This window comes from Lycorma delicatula, chromosome 3, assembly GCF_047948215.1.
Source record: "Lycorma delicatula isolate Av1 chromosome 3, ASM4794821v1, whole genome shotgun sequence".
Taxonomy (NCBI): Eukaryota; Metazoa; Arthropoda; class Insecta; order Hemiptera; family Fulgoridae; genus Lycorma; species Lycorma delicatula.
In genome coordinates this window covers 126178835-126201524 of record NC_134457.1, presented here as the reverse complement: position 1 = coordinate 126201524, position 22690 = coordinate 126178835, and the positions used below count along the sequence as shown (strand labels likewise).

The 22690-nt window shown below is 29.5% G+C and overlaps 1 protein-coding gene across 5 annotated transcripts in view; it reads right to left on the bottom strand.

Moving 5' to 3' along the window:
* Frmd5 (FERM domain containing) overlaps positions 1–22690 on the bottom strand; it is a 253350-nt gene that overhangs the window by 43717 nt on the left and 186943 nt on the right. For 4 of the 5 annotated variants that reach the window (XM_075360522.1, XM_075360520.1, XM_075360521.1 and 1 more), the window contains exons 3-6: positions 21925–21967; positions 12975–13151; positions 11090–11301; positions 10463–10615 (exon numbers count right to left, since the gene is read on the bottom strand). In XM_075360522.1, the coding sequence (XP_075216637.1) occupies positions 10463–10615; positions 11090–11301; positions 12975–13151; positions 21925–21967 (585 nt within the window). The remainder of the gene's footprint in view (positions 1–10462; positions 10616–11089; positions 11302–12974; positions 13152–21924; positions 21968–22690) is intronic. The other variant, XM_075360524.1, reaches the window with a different exon arrangement.

Here is a 22690-nt window from a genome sequence, read left to right as displayed (position 1 = left end):
GAAACAAAGTACATTTGTAAGTTTTTCCAGATACCAGATAAAGGAAGCTGCTTTCAGAAGTACCACCACACCTTGAAGCAATACTAGAACCTCCCCTCATGATTTTCAGCAGGTTTCGTGGAATTTGGACAATGGTGAGTGATGGTATGATTTTTTTTCTAAATGCATGCATAATTTTAAAGATCCTGGTTTAAATGCCCGGGAACTAGGGTAAATGAAGGTCATTTAAACCTAGTCCACAATGTGTTAATACAAAAGCTTTCAGGTAATGTAAAATATAAAAATAAAAAAAATTGATGTGGACACCACATGCCTTCCTTGTACGCCTATTAAATTGCATGTACACATTTTTAAAAGTACATCAAATTTTATTTCACTAATAACTTCAGATTTTTAATTTTTTTAATCATTATTATTGAATTATTGTTTATTGTAAACATTTTTTTGTATCAGAGGTTAACAAATATTATTAAATCAATATATTTAAATTAAAGAAAAAAAGTTAAAAAAAGGAAATGAAGTCAAATTTGAACCGATGTGCCTTCGCCTTGTAAAACCCAAATATTTCATTAATTAAAATTTTATTTGGCTGTAACTCTGGAACCAATGAAAATAAGTATCACTTATGATAATACTGTTGAAAAGCTGTCGAAAAAGTTCAAAATCCAAATCTTCTGGCTTTTGGGCTTTTTTGGACACTTTTGGTCCAAAAAGGACAACTTTTGGTCAACTTTTGCTCCAGTTGAATGCAATCAAAAGGGGAGGTGCATAACTACATGTTACAACAGTTCTAAATCCACAATTTTAACATTGTACAGCTAATCGTTTTTGAGTTATGCAAGATACACATGTTGTATCATTAAACATGATTAAACATTTCTAACATTTTTACTTCCTTGTATGAAGTACAAATGTAGTAAGAATGTTTTTACTAAATGTCATCAGAGAATTAATATGAAATTTACTCTATCTATAAAGCTTCCTTACACGACTTTTTTAATATAAGGATCATTCAAATATAAACCAGAATCTGTTTATATAGCTTTATTGATATTAGATAAAATTACAAATAAATTACCTTATTTTTCTAGATAATTTCCCGAACAGAAATACATTTTCTCAACCGGATAGTTAGCTTTCTGACCACCTCATTAAAAATCAATACAGCTGCCCCAACAATCAATTGTGCACATATTGCTCGACTGTGGCATCATCTTAAAATCTTTCCCCACCTAAAGTTTATTTTAGCAAACCAAACAAGTGGAAATCACACGGTGACAAATCGACTGAACAGTGGGTTTACAAGAGGTGTCAAATGAATTTTAGCAAGTATCACAATTCTGAGCTGCTGTATGCGGCCATGTGTTGTTGTGGAAAAGGAGGATGCTACGAATTAGTTGCCAGTATAATTTGTTGCGATAAGCAGCCTGACATAATCCAATAACTGGCAGTAGTATGTCGCATTTACCATCCTTCATTCATGCAGAAAATCAATTAACAGCACATCTTTTGAAACCCAAAACCTAGCTGCCAGAACTTTTCCAGCTGAAAGAATTTCTTAGCCTTGCTCAGTCCCCCCTCTCTGCTTTTCCACCATGCAATATTTGTTCTCTTACTTCCCACGGTTTAGTTTAGTGGTCAATCCATGTTTTGTCACACGTCACAATAAGGTCTACAAATGCCTCTCCTTCTACAAAGCAATTCAGAAGCCATTGACAGATGTCTTTCTGGACATTTCTGTGTGCTTCAAAGAGAAGGTGTGGAACCTGTCTCGCTAATGCTTTGCAGTATCCAAGAGCATCTGACAACATTATTTGCACACTCCCAACACTTATGTCCACCTCTGCTGCAATTTCAGTGAAGGTTAAGCGGCGGTCACCTTGTAAGGTCATGAATGAGCCAAACGTTTTCATCCTTGGCACTGGTCTGTGGATGACATTTGTGACTTTCATTCTCCACTGCAACATAGCCACTTCAAAATTTTTTGGCTCGATTAAACACCTGAATTTTTGACAGAGTAGCATCTCCAAACTATGCCTATAGTAGAGTCAAAATTTCAGAGGGTATGACACCTTGGTGAGAAATCAGAGTATAATTTGTTGCACAATAGATGATGGTACCTCCTACTGGGACATTCTGCTACTGATGTGGGAATGTGACCTATGGGTATGGTTGGGCTGGTTACCTTCCACACGTATCCAATTACTACTCACAGCATCCCACCACACTTACTGCACTTCCTCAGTCTGCACAGCAAAATTCTGGCTTATATTTGAATGACCCAACTTGTATTATTGGTAATATTATATTTGGGTAATATATTAGCCACTTGGGTGTTATGCAGAATGATGCCTAAACCAGAATCTTCTGGATGAAAAAACAAAAATTTAGCCAAGTTTTTTCATGTCTGAATACAAAAACAGAGGTGGTAGGGAATACAATAGTGTTACTGGTAAAGGATTAAGATAAAAACTTCTACTTTAGTATTTTCTAAAACAGTTTATATGCTTCTGTGACGTATTTAAAAAATGGTTTTAATTCTAGTAAAAAATATAAATGGTTAGTGAGAAATCATTCCATAATAATGATGGAAAACTAACAGTATGGATTCCAACAGGAATACACATTTAAAACCATGTAATACAATAATCACATAATTCAAATAACACAAGAAAATATAAATATTTTAGTTTCTTTTGCCAAGTAAATAAAGTGGATAAAAATTTTAATTAACAGCTGCAGATAAAATTAAAATGGTAAGAAAATCATATATAGCAGATATTAAAATTATTTGTATAATTTGTTAGAGTTTTCAAAATAAATATCTTGCATCTAAAGACATTAATATTTAAAAAATAACCACATTACAAATATATTAACCACATAATAGAAACTAATAAAACTGGTAATAAACACCAATAATTTATTACAAGCCATGTTAGTAAACAAAGTTCACAAATAACATTATAAACAAAAGGAAAATACATTACACTCGTTCTGTCATGTTTGTTTATTATACTTACTAGCATCAAATGAAAATGACACAGCAATTCTATACAGTGCAGAACAAGTGCCTGGATCCTAAAATAAATTTAAAGTGAAAAAAAGAAGAAACTGCTTTAAAAGTTGTCTTACAAAGGGGAGCAGTAATAGCAGGTTTTACAGGTTAGTTAAGAATTGTCGAGGAAATTATCACTTTACAGATGTTTTGATTTAATAACAAATAATTATTTCTTCAGAGGTAGGAGAATAATTTTATAAAAATTGTGGGGTTATTTATAAAAGAACACCTTGATTCCAAAAAATCATAATGAAATAATGGGGTCAGTTAAAAGCATCCGGTTTCAAATTTATGTTATATTATTAAGTTTTTCATTGCCAAATATTCATCGCAGCTGGCACCACTGTGTGACCTTAACTGCATACCCGGTTGTCAGTCTCACTCTCAGTCATGACAACATTAGAACAGAAAGCTCAGTATGTGATTTAGATAATCAAAACAAGATCGGTTATCACAATTCAGCATAATTTCAATATGAATATGACACTGCCGTGCCTATGAATAAAGCAATACTCCAGTGGTTTAATCAGTTTTAAGAAAAAGGCAGTGGCATAAAGGGGAAGTTACCAAGCAGGCTGTCCATATCTCAGGTATGGTCGAACTGAGAATGTACAAGACTACATTTCATTCACACTCATACATATCATCCTCATTAATCCTCTGAAGTATTATCTAAACTGTAGTTACCGGAGGCTAAACAGGAAAAAGAAAGAAAGAAAGGCTGTCCATATCTGAACAGAATGTGGAATGGATCTGAGCATCTTGTATGTGCAGCCCGAAAAAGTCATTAGCAAGGTACAGTTTAGAGTTGGGAATACTTAAATCAGCAGTGTAAAAGTGGTTTAAAAGTTTAACCTTATACACAAGTAGTATAAGGTTAAACTCTTACATGAAATTAAACCCGTAGACAAAGTGAAAAGATTGGCATTTGCAGCTTTAATGTTTAATAAATACATTGATGAAAATGAGGACTATCTAAAAAATATCATGTTTCCAGATGAGGCAACATTCCACACTAATAGACCAGTTTGTCAACACAATTGCAGGATTTGGGGATAAGAGTTACAGCATGAAATTATTGAACATCAACATGATTCTCCCAAAGTCAATGTTTGGTGTGGACTGATGAATGAATTTATTGTGGGGCCCATTCATTTTTGCAGAAAGCACAATGAGGATATTTTCTGTGATATGCTCAAACTTTACGTCTTTCCACAGATTGACGGTAATGATGAGTACATGGGAAGAGCTGGGATTACCATCTGAACATGTGCAGAGCAACGAATGGCGCATATATCGAAGTGTATTAAACACAAAAAAACTTCAGAATTTACCCTTTAAAAAATATTCATGTAAGTGACACTTTAAATATAATGCTTTTAAATAATACTTGAAACCAAGAAGTTCTTTTATAAACAATCTGTATAAATATAAATTTTCAACAACAAAATTTGTGACCTTGTATAAAACAATTTCCTTACAGCTATCACTTTTTGAGAAATTTTTTTTGAAGACTTTTTCTGTAATTATTTGCAATCAAAGAAAAATTCTTCTACAATATTTAAATAAATATTAAAAAAATACTTTTATCAATTTTCTCCTCAACTACCAAAAATGAAACTATAACTAACAGGTTGCAGAACCTCGGGGGTAGCATAAACAACTAACTATATAATATGTAACTTTAACTATATCCAAGAAATTGCATTCTTTTAAAATAATTATCATGGTGGTTTTATGCAGGTTAGATATCATAACTAAATCTAAGGCCTGATATGCAATCTCAGCCACCCTTAAAAATTGGCATTATCCACTCACCAAGATTAACAAACATAAAAGCTGAATATATGCTGCAAATTAGCATTTAAAGCTCTTCAAAGTGTAAGTGATATTCATGCTACAAATTAAATATCATTCTGAATATTTCCACAGGAACTGTGGTGATTAAAATGACTGAATAAGTTAAATCAACAACTGACTGAAAAAGCAGTTTTGAATATTGCTGTTGGATCTTTGATGCTTTTCACAGCTGCACAAAAAAGACTGACAAAGTTATATAGATAAAGCTATAAATTAAAATATTCCTTTCTGTTACAAACAATATATTTTAAACACTATCACTACTCAATGGTGAAACACTGAAGCTAAGTTTCTACTTATTTAATTATGGTTTTTAAATTGATTTGTATATATTTTAGATTATACAGGATGTCCCATATAAAACGCAACCCATCAATCACTCATTCATGAAATTTCAAAATTCAAGCTTACTTCCCTACTCGTTACTGAAATGGACTCGTCCAACATCTGAACATCGCGGCGACGCAGTAGAACACTACCGATAGTAACAACAATGCAATCATAACGTTCAGTGTACTGCTAGAGACAAGATGGTGTTTTCGCTAGATGAACGTGTTTTCATTGTCGAGTCGTACTTCAGTACGAAATCAGCGGTTGCAGTGCAAGATTTGTTGCGTCATAAGTACCCAGATAAACCAGCTTCTAACAAAACATCAGTATTAAGGTTAGTTGCAAAATTTACAGAGACCGGTTCTGTTAATAACAAGGAACACAAAAGATCTGCGTCAGTGTTGAATACAAATACAGTCACTGAAATCAAAGATCGATTACTCGCCTCGCCAAATAAATCGATCAGATGTTTGTCTGCTGAAATTAATTTGTCTAAATCAACTGTTCATCGGGCGACCAAACAATTACAATTACGACCTTATCGCATTCAAACGGTTCATCGACTTCTTGAGCCCGACAAAGAAAAACGGCTACAATATTGTCAACGGTTCCGTCGAATTCTGCGTAGGGAATTATGGATTCGTTATTTTTCACAGATGAAGCACGGTTTCATTTGGATGGCTATGTAAACAGCCAAAACAGTAGAATGAGTGCTGAAAATCCCCACGTTTTATCACGAAAAACAATTACAGCCACAGAAGTTGGGTGTTGGGCGATATCGCGGAAGAAAATAATCGGTCCTATTTTTTTCGAGTACACCATTAATACAGAACGATATCAAGATATTTTATTTCAGTTGATTGCACTCTTGGAAGAGGAAGACAGACACTGCTGGCTACAACATGACGGTGCAACATTGCACTATGCAGGTTCAACTTCTGATTTCGTTGAGGAATTCTTTGGTGATTGTGTTATAGGTCGAGGCTTGTGGCCACCAAGATCTCCAGATTTGACTGCGAAGGATTTTTTTCTACAGGGTTATCTCAAAGAAAAAGCCTACAGCAACAAATCACGAACACTTGAACAACTGAAAGTCAATATTGAACAAGCTGTATTAAATATCCAGCCACAAACTTTAAAAAAAATTTGCAAGAAACGCTGTAAAAAGAATTGAAGAAGATGGCGGCCACTTCCAACATTTACTCTAAATGTAAGGTAATGGATGGTAATAATAAAAATTACATTTACATTTACAGATGCCTTTTTATTATTTCAATACCTACCAATATAAGGTTGGGTTGCGTTTTATATGGGACACTCTGTACTACCTATTAACTATTTAAGACTGTTATGTATGTAAATAAAATTCATTGTTGTGTGTAACAACACACAAATCTACAACTTACTTTAACATTAAATGATGTTTATTAATATTAAAAAAAATAATAATTTTGAATAAATGATAATTATCAAATACAAAGCAGAACGTAACAAGAGTCATATATGAAGCTTTATTTCCATAGTGTTTATAGTTTTATTTTTACATTAATGAATTTCAGCATTACTGGAAAAATAACTTTGTTTAATATGAATTGATTGCCTCAGCTTGAACCAGAACATTTTGATAATTTAATTTTAAACAAATAAATTCTCAAAAAACTAATTCAGAATGTATACATGGTAATGAGAGTAGCAAAGAACAGCATTCAAGATTATAATGACAATAAATGAATTTTAAATAAAGTTAAAAGGATTTTACTTAAATAATTTTGAATTTAATATTTAAAAGTAAAAAATTTCTAACCCTAGTTTCTGCTCATTTCAGATGCCAATCTTATGCAACAGATTAGCATAAGACTGCAGTTATCCAAGATCACAAGTAAGATAAATCCATCATTGAAAACAATCTTATGTAATAGTCTACAATAAACTAAATGCATTTTTAAAGATGTGTATTTATCAATTATTTGATGTCCTGATTACCACCAATTTCTGAAATATGCATAAAAATTTTTAAGTCATTAAAAAGGCAAGTTTTATATGCAAATAAACATGGAAATGTGACTGTTACTTCTATGGTTATGATATGAACAATGAGGTTCGAGAAGGAAGGTTTACTGTACCCAGAAAAAATTGTGCAATATAATCACTTTTAGGCAATGTGAATTATATTAAACGTAACAAATTACTAATCTATTTAGACTGAGAAAATTTTAAAACCGAAATAAATTGGTATTTTACTGATAAGGAACAAATATTAATAGAAAGGTGTTACAGACAGCCATTTCAATGAAGCATGGTTGAGAGGGTTAAACAAAGAAAAGATGGAAAGAGTAATTAAAATAATAGGATAGTAATTGTATCAGTCAGATATATAAACGGCATCACTGTATCAATGTTCTGTATCACAACTATTCACATTATCTATGTAATGATGAATATGTGCGTCATACACAGTAGGTCTGAAAAATTTGCGACATGGAACAGAGAAGCATGATAAAATTTTATATTCGACTTCAAAAATCTTTCATTGAAATTTATTCAATGATACCGTAAGCATTCATTGATGAAGCCACATCTCGTATTACAATATACACGTGGTGGAAATGTGTTTTTTTTTACAGTTTAAAGACAGTAGTCATTGGATGACGACAAATGAAGCAGGAGGCTGTCAACAGCTTTTCACAACAAAAACATTGTGAAAGTGTGAATGCTCCTGCTCAAACAACCTCATCTAATCCTTTGGGTTGTAGCAGAAGAGCTAAACATCGGTAATGAAGCGTCTGATGCGTTGCATTCATCGAATTCGGCCCGAGTACTGGGATCTGGGTAGTTGAACTCTCTTGCACGACAATGCCGCCGCACACATGGCAACAGTTTTAATATCTTATTATGCCATAAATCAAATCATTGTCTTATCCCACCCGCCCTATTCACCCAACTTTGCTCGAGCAGACTATTTTCTGTTCTCAAAACTCAAGTTGAAGATGAAAGGCCACCTTTTCGATGACATTCCAGCAATCCAATGGGCTTGCACTGAGCAGTTGAAAGCGATCCCACAAAGTGATTTTTCCAGAGCGTTTGACGGACTCTACCGGCACTGCAACGAGTGTATAACTAGAAAAGAGTTCTAGGTAGAGGCCTGATGTGAGTAAATTCATTTCTCTTTAAATCTATATTTTTATTTAATTTAGTTTGGGAAATTTTCAGGCATACTGTGTTTGTAATTTGTATATAAATGATTCTCTACAAAGTTCAGCTGAAGAATTACTAATTTACCATATTCTAAGAATAATAAATAAATTATAATAATCATTACGAATATTTATTAAAATAATTATTTATTATAGTTTAGTTAATATCTATTAACCTGGAGAAAATTACAAAAAAAAATTGTAAGCAGACTATAAAAATTTGTTTTATCTAGCTTTCATGGAGTAAATTAAGTTTCCTTAACTGTAAGTTAAGTAAATAACTTACAACGTAAAGTAACAATGTGTCTAGAAAGATGAAATGGAATGAATGAGGGATTTATTGTTAGTTTTTTTATTCTGAAAATATATTATTACATAATAAATACAGCAGCTGGAAAAGAAACTATAGCAGAAGCAAAACAAACAAGTTTTAAAATGTTTCTTTAAGACTTTATTACGTTGACACTTGGGCTTGGACTTAAACTAAATTGTAAATTTTCAAATAAAATAATTTTTTCATAAGCAGTTTAGAAAACTGGATATTAATATAACATTGAAAATTATGTTTGTTTTAAAATTATGCAACTTTAACACATCAAGATAAACATATTCTACATATTTAGTACTAGCTCTTAATTACTTTACACATCATCCTTCTGGTTCAATATACTTACGTCAGCTCTTTTCACCTTGTTTAACCACTTTGATGGTGCTTTAAAATGGCATTTAGTTGCATTACTGTACTTTTCATAATATCCTCTCAGCTCTCTAATTCCTATCTTAGTTGGGGAAAATCCAAACATCACAGGAGTTATATCTAGAGAATAGTGTTTTAAGTAGCTTGAAGATTGATAAAAAGATTCTCTGGGCTGCTCTATATATCTATGTCCAATTGTGCAATTTCCATAGGTCTAGACATATCTGTAGAAGACATATTGTCAGGCCATGAAAATACAACCATAGGGTAAAATCATTTCAAGTTTCAATTAAATTTAACTAATTGAATATCCATTTGCGAATCATTTCTAAAATAAAATGAAATCGAACCATTTCTGAAATGGTTCACTGTCTGATGAAAAATGCATCACATATGAAAGTAATGTATGGTAAAGATCTTGGTCAAAGCAATGGGAAGCTCTGCATACCATAGCAAATCCAGATTAGATGACAAGAAAAGTGATGCAGTGTGTGTGGTGGGGTTGGCAATGAACTGTTCACTATGAGCTACTGCTACCTCGTCAAATGATTGATTCTAATCTCTACTGTCCACAACTAGAAAAATAACGGAAAGCAACTGAAATAAAGCAAGCAGAAATGGATCAGTAGCAAAGGAGTTGTCTTAGATCACTCTACCAAACCTCACACATCTTTGGTAACCCATCGAAAATTGACAGAGCTTAGCTGGGAAGTTTTGATACAGCCATTGCAGATTATCAGTTGTTTTGGTCTCTACAAAATTAGTTTAATGATATAAGTTCACTTCAAAAGAAATCTGTGAAAATCATTCATCATATCACTTATAACAGTTTTTCAGCCAGAAAAAACAGAAGTTCTACAATGCCAGGATTGTGATTTTACCTCTAAATTGGCAAAATGTGGTCAATCAAAATGCTCGTATTTTGTCTAATAAACTTCATTTGAAATATAAATAAACCTTGTTTTACTTCTGTATTAAATATGAAATAACATTTTCCCCAACCTATTATTTGATATATTTAAAATATTAAATCAAACATATTATATTTCTAATCTTATTTATGACATTTAAAAAAATATTTAATATCATATGTAACTAACAAATTATTGAAAAAAAATCACAAACAGATAACATTTTTTGATTTATCAGTTACATTAAACTTCCACTGCACTTCAGATAAAAAAATCTCATTCAGCATAATATTTTCAGAGAAAAATTAATTATAGTAAAGGAAAAGTGCAAGTACCTATCTAATTATGTGCTAGTTACTATTAAAGGTACTATAATCATTATTCAAACCTCTAAAAGTTAATTAATTACCTCATTATAAATTATATGAATGATGAACATTTTTCCTTCATAGTTAATCTTATGCACCTCAGCCCACCTAAAATGATGTGTTTTACGACTGCCTTGGAATGTTAATATGCCTAAATGATTAATTCCTAAATATAGCTGATTTCCACGATGGTCCTAAAAACATAAACATTTTATTTTTTAACTTTAAATATAAAATGAATGTGGACACACACACAATAATTTAACGCTTTGAAAGTTTATTTAAATTTATTTTAGCATTATCACTAAAAATAAAATAAATGATGGATCACAAGATTTTTCAAAAGCTAAATCACCTTCACCATATCAAACACTTTTATATTTAAGTAACATATAAAAGTTTTTTTAAAATGGAAGATTCTCCAGGAAACACCTAACTTACATTAGAAAAAATTACTTTTGGAACCAACAAAGAAATAAACAACACACATGTGAAAAAACTTTCACAAAAATATATTCAAAGGTATGCAAAAGCAAGATATTAAAAGATAAATGTGAAAAATAATGTCAGTAACCTTAAAAAAAATGGTTTTTTTTTAAGTTATTGTATAAATCAGAATAAAAACAAGCTATTTAAAAAAAACTGTAAAAAAAAAGCTACTTCAATACCTTCACAGGATGAGGATCAATTCCATAAGTATCAAGAGTGCAAGCTTTGCGAAGAAAATTAGTTTCAGTACTTTCCGGAGATTGTCCTTTCATTTGAGTCTGATGCAATTCCATTATCTTTTCTTCTATTAATTGTGTCTGCTTTAACAATATCTTCATCTCACTAACATAGTTTTCAATGTGTTCTTCTGGATCATAATCTCCTAGTTCCGCTAGACAAATACAACAAAGATAAAAGTTAGTTTTAGATCTTACTTGTATAAAACTATAATTTAAATTAAATGAACAATACAAACATTAATCAGATTCATAAGTTAGATGTTTGACTGTGGATTCTTTTGGATTTATAAATATTTCTTTTTTAGAAAAATAATCTTTTTTCAAAGTATGTGTTTTCCACTGTTTAATGTGTTTCTTTTTTCAAGACAGCTATCACAAAATTAATCATAAGTTACATAAACATAGGATAAATTCTTAAATATATAAGATATTAAATCAGTAAAGTTACATGAGTGACCGGCTAGACAATTAATGTTACAGGGGCCAGATTCAAATCCATTTAAATTGTAGTTATTATAACAGGCTTTTATTGCATGCTTTAACAATTTACTTTAATTTTTAGGTATATTGGCTCTTGACAAGATTAATTGTTTAAATACAAGCAGAGCATAATTTCAAGATAAATAAAATAAACTAAAAATTATTCAAATACATCAAAAGGAAAAGATTTTAATTATTTGAAAAGATTAAGATAAAATAGATTTATTACGTCAAAAACATATTAACTGCAACAAAAAATAAATGATTTTATAATATTTGGATAAAACAAAGTAGAAAAAAGCATGCATAGTTTGTCGTTTTTCATTTATTCGTGCAATTGCAGAAATTTAGTGATTTTTAAAATAATTATCACAATATCTAAAAAGTTTGTCTTTTTAAATTTTAACTATTATGCATAATTTAAGCTAATTAGTAATGAAATATACATTTCAAAATATATCATGGCATTTTCAAGACCAAATATTTTAAATCTCTTTAGCCAAATAAGTCAATAAATTATAACTTAAAAATGTAATACGGGATTCTTAACTGATACCGCTAAACTTACTATTTATTTATGAATTTTAAAAATTGATACTGTAAAAAAGTCAACATTAAAAAATTTTATTTATAAATCTTCCAAACATGGAGAAAGTAGAATTGAACTTTCTTTCTTTTTCCTGTTTAGCTTCCAGTAATTACTGTTCAGATAATACTTCAAAGGATGAATGAAGATGATATGTATGAGTGTAAATGAAGTGTAGTCTTGTACAGTCTCAGTTCGACCATTCTTGAGATGTGTGGTTAATTGAAACCATGTAAAAATAACCGACTTTACTAGGACTTGAAAGCTGGAACTCTCGACTTCCAAATCAGCTGATTTGGGAAGATGCGTTCACCACTAGACTAACCTGGTGGGTTATGTAGAATTTAACTAACTACATGCAAGTGTAATTTATGATAAAGATAATAATTTATTTTTAAGAATATAATTTCCAGTTAAAAATTGTGATACTGAACAAAACTGTTTATTAAAACATGAAGTCAATTTCCAAGCAAGCATCACAAAAAAATCCTAGCTATCCATATTATTAGAATTTCATTATATATTGATTTATTTATTATATAATCACTGGATAATGATTATTTAATCATTACCCTTATTAATAACCCTCAAACAAATTATTACATAATAAGTACAACTGTTTTGAATTGCAATCAATTAAAAATCCTATTTCATCGAATCCCATAAAATAAAATAATCACAAATTAAATCAATCAAAATTCCATAAAAAATGTTTTAAAAGTTGCAATAAAAATAATTTTATTAAAGAGAAGATTTTACCTTGGACTATGTAAGCTCCTAATAGTGCAGCTTCCCCTGGAGTGCAATAAAGACGTCCATGCAATAAATCTCTTTTTAACTGCAAATAAACTTGATATCGAGTGATTTCTTCTTTTAATCTGAATGGATCTGGTGGATAAAACTTCACTCGAAAACTGAACAATACTGGGTCCATTTCTGAAACAATAAACAACAAATATTAGTAATATATTTGTATGAATAAAAATATACAATACAAATAAAATTAAAAATTTAGGCTGACTATACCAAAATACTACAAATTAAACATAACATTAATTTTACAAAAGTAACATTTTTAAGTATCTATTTATATAAGTATTTATACTTATAAGTAAAAATAAGTACTTATATAAGTATTTATTTATTTTTATGTAAATAAGTATTTACATACAGTATACTTTATAATAAATTACACTTCACATACATTATACTTTTTATAAGTATTTATTTACATGTACGTAAAGTATATATAACAAGTAATAATAATAATAAACAAAATTTAACATACAGGATCTTGAGCAACATATTTAATTGTACACTGTTTCAACCTTACAAATCCAAAACATTTATTTGCTTCAGAGATAATATTAAAGGATTTTAAACATTAAAGTGTTAAAATATCAATAATCTAAGCTAAATTTAAACTAGTTTATAAAGAACATTAACAAATTAAAAAAGACAGATGATTCTGGCCTTTCTTTGGAGAAATACTTGTATACAACTAATAGTTATTGTTTATTTTTTAAATTGGTGTAACTAATACATGATTTAGATAATTTGTCTACATTGATAAAAATTGTATGGTGTAACAGTCACTTGACTGATTTCACGCAAGTCTCCAGTTTTGTTTTTACGTCACTAACTTTTCAGTCTCAATATTTTATTTCCCACTATTAAAATTATTTTATTGGTTTTTGCACAGTAAAGCATAATCAGCATTAAAACTCAAAGAAATTAAACTTTTTTTTATACTAATTATTGTCTTTTTTTCCTTTTTTTTTATGGACAATTATAAAGATCTCAGCAGCAATCCAGATGACAATCACATTTTACCATGCTAACAGTAATACATAGCGTGCACTCACATATTCTGTACTAAATCTTTCCTTAGTTTTTAACAATCTTACATAATTTACTGTGCAGATAAATAAAATCCCTGATATAATATTATGTTCTTGTATTTGCACACTTTTATTTTCTTTTATTACAAAATATTTTGGTTGTTATCTATGTATATGATTTCAATATTAGTCTAAGAATCACACAAAAAAGCTAGCTAAATTTTGTAATAAAGTGTATCTACATATTTATTTATTTTACCTAGGATATGCTTACTACTGTTGTTTTATAGTTACTTAGAGTAGTTTTTGATGGTTTTTTTATCTTTACAAAAATTAGTAATTAAGGATTTTTTGGGCATACTACATAATACAGTGTATGCTTAAAAAATAGTACTGGGATACATGACAATAGTACCTCTTACGACCAATATTTCCAAATTAAAATTGCTCTATGTTTTAATTTCAACAATCTTACCCCTCTTTATTCCTATCTATATACACATGTATGCAAACAGGAAGGGCAAATCAACCTTCTATAATATACAAACACCAAGAGATTCCTACATGGCATTTGTTTTGTTCATGCATGAGATAGTGAACAATATATTTGGCAGCACTGTTGTCCATAGATCAATTTAAAAATAAAAGTAGATTTATACAACTTCAATAATACATAAAGGACTAATTTATACAAAAATATGTACCAAAAATAATATTTATGGTGAAAATAAAACAAGGAAGTGACTAATCCCTTGAATTATTCATAACACTTATAAACATAATTCAATGGGTGATCACATATTAACCCATTAGTTTGTTTCAGGTTGAGCAATATTTTAGGACAGAATTTTTTTACATTAAGCTCAATGAAAAAGAGATTATTTTAGTACACTACTTTTAGATGTACTAATGAGAAATAAGAAATATTTCTACTTTACAAATCTCATTAGTCTTACTTCATTAATTTGTATTACTAACTGCTTTCTAAGCATTTAATTAAAAAATAAACAAAAATAGTCTAGGAACAATAATAGAACAACCCTGAAATTACTAATTTAATACTTTTATTTTAAATTAATATCTTATTCAATTTATTTTAAATTTAGTTTTAAAATAATAAAAATCACAGCAAGTACATTGCAAGATAAGAAAAAGGATCAAGGAAAACATCAAACAGAAATCCTAAAACCTGGAAGTGCTCTTTTATGTAGACTATTTTTATGTGTAAAATTTTCCTTTTCCAGCAATAACTGAATGCAAAGAATAAAACTGAAATGAATGAACTGAATGTATAGTTGATGTACTCAGTGTTAAGATACGGTAATCTGATAAATAAATTTATATAAGTAATTAGAATAATAAACAAGAAAAAGCAACAGTGAAAGATTCCTTAATAGTATTTTCTCATATGCAGAGGTTTTTCCAAGAAGAAATTACTCACTATTGCAGAAAAATGATTACATGAAAGATTAAAAATTTTACACATCAACACAATTATATCTTTTTTGAAAAACAAAATTGCATCAAATTAAATAAGATTTAAATCAATGTGATAGGTGATTGTACTTCAGAATTTGGACCCCCCCTAAGAACCAACTAATATTTTTTTCTTTTTCCTGTTTAGCCTCCGAGAATTACCGTTTAAGTATTACTTCCCAGGATACATGAGGATGATAAGTACGAGTGTAAATGAAGTGTAGTCTTGTACAGTCTCAGTTCGACCCGTCCTGAGATGTATGGTTTATTGAAACCCAACCACCAAAGAACATCAGTATCCACAATCTAGCATTCAATCTGGAGGTACTGTATTCATCCTATCATTCAGAAAAAATTATAATCTAATATTTCAAAATTCTAAAATAAAATATAAATATATTCTAATATAAAATATCTAAAATTTTAAAAGGTTGTCTGCTTTTATGCAGACATTTTCTATTAAACATCAGAACAGGATTCCTTTCATAATTTTGATCCAAATTTTTAATTATAAGCTGTTATAATGATATGAAATACATGCAACAGAATGAATTTTTTCAACTAAAAAATGTAGCCTTTTCAATCTCTCATTAGTAAATTAAAGCCTACAGATTTTCAGGGCTTCAGTCTCAGTTAGATGACTATGTTTACATACAAATGTAGGGTATATAAATGTGACTGTGTTTATATATATAATTGTATCATTTATACAATTCATGAACAGTTCATTCAATTATAAACATATATAAATGTGTGTCTGCAACATATACAACAATACACAACATTGCATTTAACTCTTCCATCCCTGTTTGAGAGATGTGACTGATATAGAGATGATACTGAGGCACACTTTCTTTGCAATTGATCTTACTGTAAGAAAAGTGAATTTTAATTTATAGATGACCAAAAATATTTCAAATAAATTTCTTATTTAAACTTGACAATTATTGTTATCTCAATAGGCCACATGATGATTACTGAAATATGCAAACTTTTATTCATAAACCTAGATCAGATATAATCCAAAAGAATTCACTCTGAGTAGGATCTGGTTCAGATTACATTGTGTTTCTATCAAAGAAAAGAAAATTCAAAAAGACAAAATCAATGAACAATGTAAAAATTAAATTCACTCCATAAAAACCAATTTAATTCTGTTGATGATAAAAAATTCCTAAATAGTAAACTATCAGAAGAGAAACACTTCAATTATTTCAAAACACAGTTACTAATGAAAGCATCGTTAAGAAATTCACTTATATTGCTGTACGTATAACAATGGAGTTCAACACAAAGCATCCACATTAATTACATATTTAACAAAGTCTATTCATAATTTCATCTCTACCTTTAAAACCAATTTTATCAGAGATAGAAGTCATATAATGTGAATAATGATTTTCTAAGAAATGATAAATTATGTCTTTCTTCCAGTTAGCTAAGTTAAAATCTTAAAAGAAAAGCCTACAAATCATTTACGCAACAATATTATAGCTTAACCAAAATAAAGAAAGATAATTCTACTAATGCACACAATAACAAAATACAATGAAAATTATATATTTTCCTTATATGTTCACATGCATGCATGGTCGCACCCATACCACATGTTTTTCCAATATAAATAACATGTTTATTATATATTAACCTTTATAATATAATTATAATTTATTAATAAATTAATAAATTATACTATAATTAATATAGTTTATGTATATATACATATATATAGTTAATTCAATTTATTATATAATAACATGTTTATTATGTATTTTTTGGGACATAAATATTTGTTTAAATATTTTTAAATTATGTCTCTTTATTTCTACTCAATATCAAAATTTTATACAAAGCCTTGTACTTAAGTGACAAAAATTAAATTTTCATTGGACTGATAAAATGCGATTATCAGATAATTAAACTTCAGTACATCATAAAAAACATGAATTAAAATTATACTATGGACAACTGCACTATCAAAATAAACAATCAGTTTCTTGCCACAGCATTATGCTATATTACTGAGAGAAGTAAACTTTATAACAAAACTTGAAAATGACAAACATGATTAATGTATTAATTGTAGTTCACTGTAAATGTTGATAAACATTATAATATCCTACAGCATTATCAAATTGATAATATCCTACATTTGACTCCAGGTGTGGGTAGAAATTTAAAAAAAAAACATTCATCCAAAATAGACTCGCTTTATTGCAGTATTTCAAGAAAAATAATAAGTTTTGGTCATTAAACTAGGTGATAGCAGAGTAAGGCCAAAGTCGTCTTCTACAATTCCAATTAAGCCTTGCATGGGCTTCCACTTAGGAGTTAAGTGTAAGCTTATGTCTGATGTAGAATTTACAAAAATAAAGACTACTACTATTCAAATAAAAGCTGTGAATGCCAAGTTGCAAGAGTACTACTAAGGACAAAAACAATACTTATTTTTAAGAAACCAGAGACTAACTGAAGTGGTTTGTTTTAATGTTTGGATATAAATTACAATTTTCTACATCACATTCATAAAAATACAAAGTGATTCAGGAAGAAAGAGAAATAATTTGGGAACAAATTCTAGAGCTTGAAATATGGGAAAAAGTTCATACAAACTATATGTCTGAAAATATTTTGTTATAGAGTTACAACTATTGAAAAATGTTGCTCGTATTTCAACTCCCCTGATGAATTGAGGTCATACTGAAATCTTTAAGGCATTATATAAGGGATAAACTTCATGGTTCATGTTTTTATCTAAAAATCGAATAAAATAGGTCCCAGAACTGTATCTCACTAATTTTTCATGATATCTAATGTAAAACCGAAAAATTTGGTGATGAAAAACACACTTTTATAGGTTTGAAGTACAATAACTTTGCTAAATAACTAATAAATGAATAAATTTTATTATCAAAACTTGTAGAGAATTTAATTCAGAGAAAAATGTTGTAATGAAAAATAAAAAAAATTTATGAAAAAAAAAAATCAAGTTCTAATATTAAAAATAAAACAGAACAAAAATTAACAGAAAACTGTTTATGGATTTGTAAAAAAAAAAAACAGCTGTTTTAGTACAATAAATTTAGACCTTTGAAAAACTGAAATACTTTTAATATACTTTAGAAAAAAGTACTCACTGTGGTTTAAACTATCTATATTAATTTAAAATAAATAAATGTTCGAAAATTCCATCAATGACATTGATGCAATTTTTAACTCACTTCCTTACAGTTTCTATCGTCAACCTAATGATATCTTTGTATTCCTTGATGAGGCCAACAGCATTGAGAATGTACGTGGTCAGTTCATCATGTGTGTCTACTTTTTTCTTATATACCTCACATTTCGTGCATCCCCATAAACAGTAATCTACGGGAGTATGATCCAGTGATCTAGGTGGCAAATTTACCCACCCTCTATGTCCAATTCATTTACCAACAAATTTTTCATCTAGAAGAAATCGTGTAGAATAGAATAATTTAATCTTCCTTCATTAATGAAATGTGTTGACGCGCCATCAAATTGATAGTACATTTCAATTCGTTTCGCCAATGAGAAATTTTCAAGCACTGTAAGAAATTCATTGTTTAAATATTTTAGATAATTTCTCCCTGTGACATGTTGATCTAATTTGAAAGGGCCTATTACTTGGTTGTCGATTATACCACACCAAATACTGACAAAAAATCGTTGCTGGAAATTTGATTAAACTATAGCAAGTGGGTTTTTCAAACCACGAATGAGAATTCCATGTATTGTTTATGCCATTACGGGTAAAAGTAGCTTTGTCCGAAAATAGTATGAACAGAATTAAGTGGTAATTATTGTTAACCTATTAAAAAAACTACAGTTGTCTGGCATGGTTACCTAGCTGGAGGACTTGGAGTTTCTGAACATGATAAGAATGCAGTTTGTGAGTGTATAATGTCCTCCATATTGTACTTTGTAGAATGTTGAGTCATGTAGAAATTCTTTGCGTGTAGAAATTAATCCATCTCATTCTCTTTATCAAAATACAGGTACAAAACCTGTGTTAATTAATAAAAATACTTTTCAACATTGTGATGATGTTCTTCACTCTAGGCTCGACCAATTCCATCCACCACTACTTGACTCCCTTTTTCAAACCAGTCAATTCTGTCCCCATTACTGCTAACAAGAAGGATGGTTTAACATCCCCAACCCACCTGCTTCTTAATGTATTTTACCCTTTTCGAGATTCATTAGTTGTTGTTAGTAAGAGTTGTCAAATTGTGGGTAGTGCATCAATCATGGAAGTTATGAAAAGTGAGAAGGGTAAATCAATCTTCGTAGTTGGTGGTTACAAATTCAGATTTCACAAATATCTGATGGTCAGAATTCAGCAATAGTCATGCTAAATGGGCACTACAAAGACTTGTAAATGTTACTTAAAAATTGATTTCCAAAATAAAATTACAGAAAATTTTCAAGTACACACTCATGCATGTTTGGAAGAAAATATAATTAATAGACAAAAATAGCAAATTCTGTGAAAATAAAAGCAGCTGAACATATTTTGCATAGGCCACCAAAACTCTTACAGACAGAATTGACAAATAATGTAAATGAGGAAACATTATCAACTAAAGACGCCAAGTTAATCAAGCGAGTAACTAGACGGTCCAGAGAATCTATTTATCCAAGTCTTCCAAAATGTTGTTGTGCAACTTATAGAGGACTTATTGTCCTCTGCAAGGACAATATGGGAAAGAAACTGTCATGTTTATGATGTGAGGTCTCTCAGGAGGAGGACAGACCTCATGATAAAAGGCTGAGAAAAAGGTCATGTTTTCTTTTCGACAATGACAAATTAAAAAATTGTTTGTGAAACACCAAAACTATGTTGATGACACATTTAAAAGTTGTCAAAAATTTTTTTAACAAATACAATACATGGATATGTAAATGGTGTATATGTGCCATTAATTTTTTTCTATTACCGGACAAAGACTCTAGCACTTACTCCAAAATATTCAAGTCAATTGTCACTAACTGCAAATCGCATAATTTTTCCCTTGATTTTGAAGAAATGTATATGGACTTTGAATCTGCAGTACATGGTGCAGCAAACGGTTTTTGGCCTTCAATGAAGATCAAGGATTGTCGTTTTCATCTAGTACAAAACTGATATAAAAAAATTCAAGTTCTTGGGTTTTCTTCTGAATATAAATTGCACATGTAAACCAGCCATTTTTTAAAATTATTTTTGGCTTACGCTTCTAGTCGCAACAACATAGATGACTGTTTCACAGTCAATCACAGAAAAGAAAATATAAGAATGTTTACAAATTATGTATTCTATAATTACATTTCTCCTGATGTAATGTTTCCTCCAAGAATATGGGTGGATTTCAGTGTCTCAACAAACAGTATGACGAACAAAAGTGAATCATTTCATGCTTGATTAAATGCGCACTTTAAACTTTTTATCCTAACATAAACAATGTTTTTGATGTTTTGAAAAATTTCCAGACTGACACATACATCAGATTAAGAAGGGAAGAAAATGTAAGGAAATATAAATGGATAGAAGAATAGGAAATGTATCTTCGGGAACAAATGAATATATATTCACCAGGAAAACCTTTTCACGAATACAGTATGTAGATGCTGTCTGCATGAAACTTGTACAAATAAAATAAAGTAACATAGAAGATTGACAAAATTACTACACACAGCTAGACAAACAGGAAAAAAAAGGAAAATAAATGTTGCATGGAAGATTAATAAAACTATTTTAGTTTTTGCAGTTCGTTTCAAAGGATATCTACAGCTGATAATCACTAATAAGTGTGAATGCATTTTTGCTTTTCACAGGAATATTAAAACCACAAATGATTAAGGGAAGATAGACTAGTATCTATACTTATTATTATGATCAATCTTTTGGAACAACAAGATACAATTTCCTACAAGTGATGGAGTTTACCGGGTAAAATCAACTACGAGGGACACAATTGACCAGGATGTTTTTCAGCTGGTCACAACTGACTGATGCCCCTTATCTCCTATTTAGTAACACAATTTTTTTATTTATTACTAGCTCAAGATTCATTTTGGCAAAACTTCAAAGTATAAAAAATTAAATAACATAAATGCATTTGTAGAAAACTTCTTTTTAATTTTTCCCACGGGATCTCTCCTTCATAAAAAAATTTATTTAATTATAATTTTCATAAATGCTTTATATTATAATGTTTTTTTTTGTTGTGGACACTACCAACTGCTACTCAATGATGCTGATAGAACATAACTGCACCTGTATGAAGTCAGGTACTGCTACAAATAACAATAAAAACTCAATTTATTAAAGAGTGAAACACTTCATAAAAAATGTAAAAAAATAAAGAATTAAAATAACTATTACTTACCTTTAACTTGTTTAATAATTGTTTTTGCAGGATCTAACCAATGCTGAAACAATGAAAATACCCATACAGTAAAAAAAAATTATTAAAAAAAATTGCTCTAAAGCTAGGAAAAAGTAGTACAGTAACTGATAAATAATCTGAATTTCCAACTATATACTCGTACATGAATGTTCCAACAATACTTATAAAAATGAAGACATTATTAAATTCATGATTTAGCTAGTTAATGTAACAAAAAAGAAGTTCTACCTTTACAGTGTGTTAGTAACACGCTGTTTTCAAACACATAACATCTTTTATTATTTTAAAACTCATTTATTTGTATTCTTAATAATAATATTTCATTAATATGAAATATTAATATTCATTAATATTAAATTTTTTTTTTCAAATAAGTAATGACTAGTAACAAACCGATTTGTTTAAAGAAAGTTATACCTTCAGTAAGCATAAAAAGTTAATTATTACATTAAATTTAAAACACCTGTTTGTTTCTGAACAAACAAATTAATTAAAAGTGTGCAATTATGTGAACAATAATATTAAGTCAAATATTATGAAATAAGCGTTACGCAGATGAAGATAAATTTTACACGATTTAAATCTCCAACAAATTTCAAAAATAGAAAATAGTTTGTCAAACAGCTGATCAGCATAATATTCCTCCCAAAAGCTGGGAATACATCTTACCTGCATTGTAGAAAGGGTTACACAATTTTTTTTTTTTTACAACTTTATCTGGAATGGGTTTTGTTATAAATTTACT